General features: G+C 37.5%; 1 protein-coding gene across 1 annotated transcript; it reads right to left on the reverse strand.

Annotated features, from left to right (window-relative positions):
* Positions 1–1,266: 1,266 nt before the first annotated feature.
* On the reverse strand, positions 1,267–5,795 carry LOC145783487 (chymotrypsinogen A-like). Its single transcript, XM_082595374.1, has 5 exons — positions 5,743–5,795; positions 5,297–5,459; positions 4,995–5,151; positions 2,742–2,963; positions 1,267–1,469 (listed from the first exon to the last, which is right to left on the reverse strand). Exons 1-5 carry the CDS (start codon positions 5,777–5,779, stop codon positions 1,311–1,313), a joined length of 738 nt encoding a protein of 245 aa, XP_082451500.1. The 5' UTR covers positions 5,780–5,795; the 3' UTR covers positions 1,267–1,310.
* Positions 5,796–6,514: the final 719 nt, after the last annotated feature.

Raw genomic sequence — 6,514 nt, forward strand, 5'->3', positions numbered from 1 at the left:
TTTGATTTAACGTTTGCAAACGTTGAATCAATGTAAAAAGCGACTGACGTGGTGCCTGGGTAGCGTAATGATCTAATTGGCATTGCTACCAACTATAATTCAATCTATGTCAATCACTTCCAAGTTTGATTGATTGTTTTCAAATTGATTTTTCGATATAAATTGATTCCTTCAGTGTAAAATCTGATTGCTCTAAAGTCTAAAACAATGAATTAGAAACTGGTAAAATGTGAAAATCTTTACTCGGCTTTGAGCCAACTTAATTGATCGAAAGTCAAATTTCATTCGTAGTTGATACAACATTAAATTTCATAAAAGTTGTCAACGCTTTTGTCTACTACTCTACTACTACTACTCAAGTGGTTGATATGATATCAGTTTGTAAAAGTTATTGTTGTGAAAGACATAGCCGCATGCTCTAGTGTAGAGCATTGTTAAACCGACGTTGTTTTGAGCGTCATACTTAGGCATTCCATATAGTCGGATATACGTAGCCGGTTTGCTGTGGTGATTTGTTACGCAAACTTTATGGCATAATTTGCCTATAATGTTATTTTATCTTATTTTTCCCGATCTGGACTTCAACTCTATCAAACAAATATTAATGTAAGTCGTGACGTTTGCTCGTTGTGTTAGATCGCTAAGAAGTCTGGATCCATTACAGTAAGCAGTAGTTGATCCAGGAGCGAAAACAATATGTAGCGACAAGAAAGACAAGGATTGCAGGATTTTAAGAGGACTTCTAAGTTTCCAATACTCCTCTGTCAAACTTGTTTAAACAACAAACCGTCCTTGGTGTCTTTTAAAACTGCACGTAAATGCTTCACCGAGTTTGATACTAAAATCCACGATACTTTGCTCATAAAATTCTGTAATCCTAGCCCCAAATAAGCAGTTGTTTGCTGCAGGTGTCTCATGTCTGCTAAAGGTTTTTACTTAATTTATCGTCACATCGCCAAGAGATGAGCTGTTTCTTCGTGTAATTGAGAGTCATGTGATGTGCGTTTCTTTCATCAATCGGTTCATTCTTGTGCATTTCTTTTTGAAATTCATTGAGTGTACATCAGTTATGTATTTAAAGTTCATGCAGTTGAACTTAAACCAGTTGTTTTGTTGCTTGGTAAGAGCTGACATGTGTATGTCCGAAAACGTTCGTAGTATGTAGTTCATTTTCACTTTATTGTATCATGTTCGATGTCGTATGGTTTCTAGGTTTTATCTGTCTATTATTCTGCACACGTCAACGACAAGTATATTTTGCTGTAAAATTGCAGTTTATTTGCATACAATGTTCGTCGTCGATTGACCGGTTACTTTGCCATTTCAGTCATAATCCAAGAGTAAACAACACTGTTTTTGGACCATATGGCCGGTTCTCCTACATCGCATCCACTTGATCCCCATGATGTGTTGCCAACAAGGACCCAAGTACCATTGTCATCAACCGCAAGAGGGCCACCAGAATCGCCCTGCGCATAAACAATAATCGTTAACACGTTAACATAAAGTAAACGCAGGTGGCTCGCAACCTCTGTTCCTGCAGTTACACAAGAATACACCAATTAAGATGCAGGCTAACGATAAAGCATGTGAGGTAAATAAAAGTCACTTAGTTTCAGAAACTTGTAGAATTTATTGATAAAGTTCTTGCCACCATAACCACAGCTTAGAAACCATTTGAATTTTACTCTACTTGAATAAAGTTCTATTTGAATAAGATCCTGAACAAGACGCCTTTACGGTGACGACAGCTTCATTAATAAAGTATACATCAGTAATTTTATTTGCTTTACATGTTTTGTTGTTAGGTTGCATCCCGGTGATTTACAATGTAGTGATAGCACGATTTCCTAGCAAATAAATTCAACCATCAAGTCAAAATTTTAATTTGAGCTCAGTCGGTTAATCAAGCGACTTCGTGAAAAAAAGCGACACGCCCAAATACTGTAACACAGGTTCAACACCTGAAACAACTTCAAAGACAGTTCTTCGTTTAGGAGCACCTAGTGGATGAAACAATTCACAGAAAATAACACTTCAACAAGTGGAAACTCAATTCTGTCAATTTCGGTGACCGGGCCTGAGTCAGTAGTTCAAAACCTCTACAAGTATGCAGACTCTCAGGACAAAGCTTTCAAAGAGGTTTTCTCAGACCGGATATAAAGATTTGTACAAACAAAACAATTAGGTTTGATAACAGATTTGAGCAATTATTTTTACTTTACACTTTAATATAGTAAATACAGAAAACTTAATGCTTAATGCCAGCTGCTTTCTTAGAACTAGATTGAGAAATAAATTTGTTCTTTTTTGTACTTATTTTTAATGAGTTTGGCAACACTGTAGTTTACAACACCTCGCTTCATTGCGCCGATAGCTTCAAAACCTTCATATCACTCAACCAACAACATATTATAGCGCCAAAGCAACCAAGCCTTCAAGTAACAGTCAAAGTAATATCGTTGGAAAAACAAAATTGTTTTTATCCTTTTATTACTTTGACTGTTACTTGAAGGCTTGGTTGTTTGGTCTTCTTCGTCGTGGTGTAAGAAGAATAAGACTCTACAACTAAGTCTGCTGGGTACAACCTAATTCGTCCCCTGAATAATTCGTACCCTCATTTCGTACCCTGAAAAAATCGAACTTTGGCTTTTTTAATTTTTTTTTTCGATTTTTTAGGGTACAAAATGAGGGTACGAATTGTTCAGGGTACGAATTCGCTTGCATCTAAGTCTGCTTACGTTGCAACCGCTGTTGTCGGCGCTTTTAACACACTGCATGCGATCTGTGATTTGAAATCCCCATTTTTCTTTGCATTCCGATTGAGATATGAGTTTGGTGTTGGCGTACTGCAGGTTGTCAGGAATTTGTCCGAAGAATCCACCACTGGTCTTTCCCCAACCTGTGATCAATCCATCAGTTCCAGCGGCGTAGTCTTTGCTTGCAACAGTGATCGCTTGGACCTATACAAACAAGTAAATAAACAAAAATATGGAACAAACTAAGTCGAATTAATCAAGAAATTAATTAAACTAATAAAAAACATCTTAAAAAGTCAATGCTTGATCTTGCCGTTTCTACATCTGCTAAACCGAAATTTACTGTAGCCTGTTCATCTGACAATCGCAAAACCATTTTAATAAAAATTATCATTAAAACTAATAATCAAGTCACCACCGACTAAAAGATTAAGTTTAAATAGTGATCGTGATTTCTTCTTTGTCATTTCGTTATTTTGACATGGAAAATAAACCACTTGTCCAAGTAATAAAGTAAAGCACCGTAGCCTAAAGGTAGTCCCGCATACTTGATTCAAGTGTCCGGTATGAGAAGACAAGTTTCTCATTGTATTAGTGGTTCCCAACCGGGGTACCAATTGCAATGCTCAAGGGTGCCGCTAGATATTGAGATATTGCAATACTGCGGCCCATTCTTTATCTTAACTTTAACCCGTTAAGTGCGGAATTAATTTATTTCTTACCGAGTTTCAGTGCGTATTAAGCTTCGCGTTTTGCAGTTATTCCCGGCTCCCTTCTGGGGAGTCGCTTAGTGGGAAGGTCGCTGGCGGGAAGTAGATAATTCGCGGTAAGCCTTTGTTTTCTCGCCCAGGAAAAACAGCGTGAAAAAGATTTTGACTCGTTGGTGTTCTTTCCATAAAAACGTTTGAAACGCATCATTATTGCCAGGTTTCATGATTTTATTTTGCAAAGAAATCGAGAAATCCATTTTTACTGGACTCTCATATTGTTTTGAATCTTAAAGAAGAAGAATTAATTGACATTCGTAAGGATGGAAATTTTAAGCTTATGTACAAGCAGATGCTTCTCGACGAGTTCTGGATAAAAATTCAAAATGAATATCCTTGCGTTGGAAAGAAAGCTATTGTGCTTTTGCTGCAGTTTTCCACGTCATACCTATGTGAGAGTGGATTTTTCGTATTAACGAACATAAAAACTAAAAAACGAGAACGACTGCTTATAGTCGAGGAAGAAATGTGGGTGGCTTTATCGAACGTGCCCCCAGATATTAAGGGACTTTGTGCAAGAAGTCAAGCCCAAATTTCACACTGACTTTCGAATAAATAAATTTATTTACGCGCGCTATAGCCTACTGCACAAAATTAAGATTGCTGCGAACTCTCGTTTTTCTAATTGCCACATACTGTATAGATGTGAAATTTTGACATGCAAAAAGTGTGACATTAAAAAGTTAAAAAGTTTTAAATGTGTCAGAGAAGACTATTAGGCCTACGCATCAGCTGGATGGAAAGAAAAACAAATGAATTTGTTTCCCAACTAAAAAACGATAAATGGAGTCTGATTGACAACATCAACCTCAGAAATATGAGATATTTCGGACACATAGCAAGAAGCAACTCGTTGGAAAATTCAATGTTGACTGGGATGGTGCAAGGCAAACGGACTAAAGGACGACAAAAAATGCAATATTTTGACTATATTAAGCAAATTACAGGAATAAAGCAAGCCGGAAGCAAAAACAAAAGACAGAACAAAATGGAGGCAGTTCACATGGGAGATCACAGCCGATCAAACATGTTCAATCTGTTGAAGATACTGTACAACTCATTCTGTGTTATTTTATACAGTACAGTTATTTGAAATAGGCTACAGAAACCTCATAACATTGATCCAGTTTTGCCAGGGTGCCGCAAACTATTTATATCTTTGATAGGGTGCCGCAAGGTCAAAAAGGTTGGTAGTCACTGTACTACGCCTTCGGCACTAACGAGAGTAGGGTGGCTATAGTTCCTATCTCTCAACCGCCTTTACTTCAACAATTACACCCACCCAATTTATTACATCCTGGAACTGGGTAGAGGTGAGCGGCGTTCTCAACAACCAGCTGATGCCGGGAGTCGAACCAGGTTTGCATAATTGGAAAACTAATGCTTTATCCGTTGCACTATCCCACCATAATAAAGTAATCGAGATAGACAAATCACGTCATGGGAGCATTTTGTTGTGATCACTTACCGCGTTGTCGAATGTGAGTTCATTGTCCAATGTGATAACACTGTAATCGTAGTCAGTCGTCCGCGAGCTGTAGCTGGGGTGGCATACCATGTTGCTAGAAGAGCTGGATTGTCCTGGTTGTTTGTATTGAAGAGTTCCCACTACCACGGTAAGCGAACTGGTAATATAGATAACAAAGTTAAGAAAGGAGATACTTAAGTTTTTTATTTACATGGTTATTTTTTTTCTTATGTTTTGTCTGTTTGTAATGATTGTCTATGTTTGTATGTTATGGTTAAGAAATATTTATTAAAACAACTTACGTTTGCTTGCAATGGCATGCTGACATTACTTTTGTTTTCGAGATGATTGATCCTCCACAAAAGTGGGATCCGCTCACTTGGAGAGAAGCCTGCCATGGGGCAAATGATGTGGACGGCGCATCAGCTCCACCGACGATTCTGTCATCAGGCCGGACAGGTGAAACTGCAAAAATTGAGAAGCAAAACTTCAATCAAAGTTGTCAAACAGCTGTGCAGTCTCCCAGTTAGAAATTAATTTAATTCAATTGATCCTAGGGGAAGTTATTTGTAATGAGAGCCACTAAACCTGTATGTCTCAAATTTTACTTCAAGTTAAGCTAAAAACATGCTCCCATGCCATGGCATAGAGTATATTTTGACTACAGATGTGGAGTTTGCAAACTCAAAAACACGTCCAATATCTCATGAAACTGTAAGAGCATGAAACTATTTTACCAAAATCTTACCTGCGACAGCGAAGAGAAAAGCGATGATAAACTTCATCTTAAATGTTTTTCGATTGTTCTGGGAACTACTGTATGCTCGATTTTGTGTCGTCAGGACTTATATAGGAAAGTTGTCAAAGTTTAACATGTATTTTTACATTAATTTGAGTTATATTAGATTGCTGCATGCGACGCTTTCTCACGGTGAAGTACAAACGGCGTGAGAATATAAGCGTGTGTTGGTTATACGGTGACGTAGGTGAGATTATTCAGATAGGTGAAAAGTCGCTTTGCTGAGTGTGGAGTTAGAAGTGTTATAGTTCAGAAGATAAAGGCGTTTTAAGATAACATCGAAAACGTGTGTTTAGAATGTTTAATTAATTTGTTATAACTCATTTACCACCATTTTATCAACGAGAACCCCCACTAAGGTCTTTTCTTCCGGAGGTGTCAAGTGTTTTATTCATGTATGATACGCATAATACACGATTATACATACACAATTGATGTATAATACACAACTGATGGATAAGCAGGTCAACACAATTTTTAGTGCAACAAAGGTAAGTGGGTTTTCGAGGGTGGGGAATCCGAAAATGAAGTTGTTTTTTCTGTATCCAATCTGTTTTTTTCACTGCAGCCATCACACTTTACTGTGTGATGGCTGCAGTGAAAACACAGATTTGATACGCGAAAACGAAACTCATTTTCGAACTCAGCGACCCAAATTTACCCTACAAACAATTATTTTGTTCATGCACCAGAAAGTTAGTTTCTAATTGTTGACCAGTGT

Source organism: Aplidium turbinatum, chromosome 14 (assembly GCF_918807975.1).
Source record: "Aplidium turbinatum chromosome 14, kaAplTurb1.1, whole genome shotgun sequence".
NCBI lineage: Eukaryota > Metazoa > Chordata > Ascidiacea > Aplousobranchia > Polyclinidae > Aplidium > Aplidium turbinatum.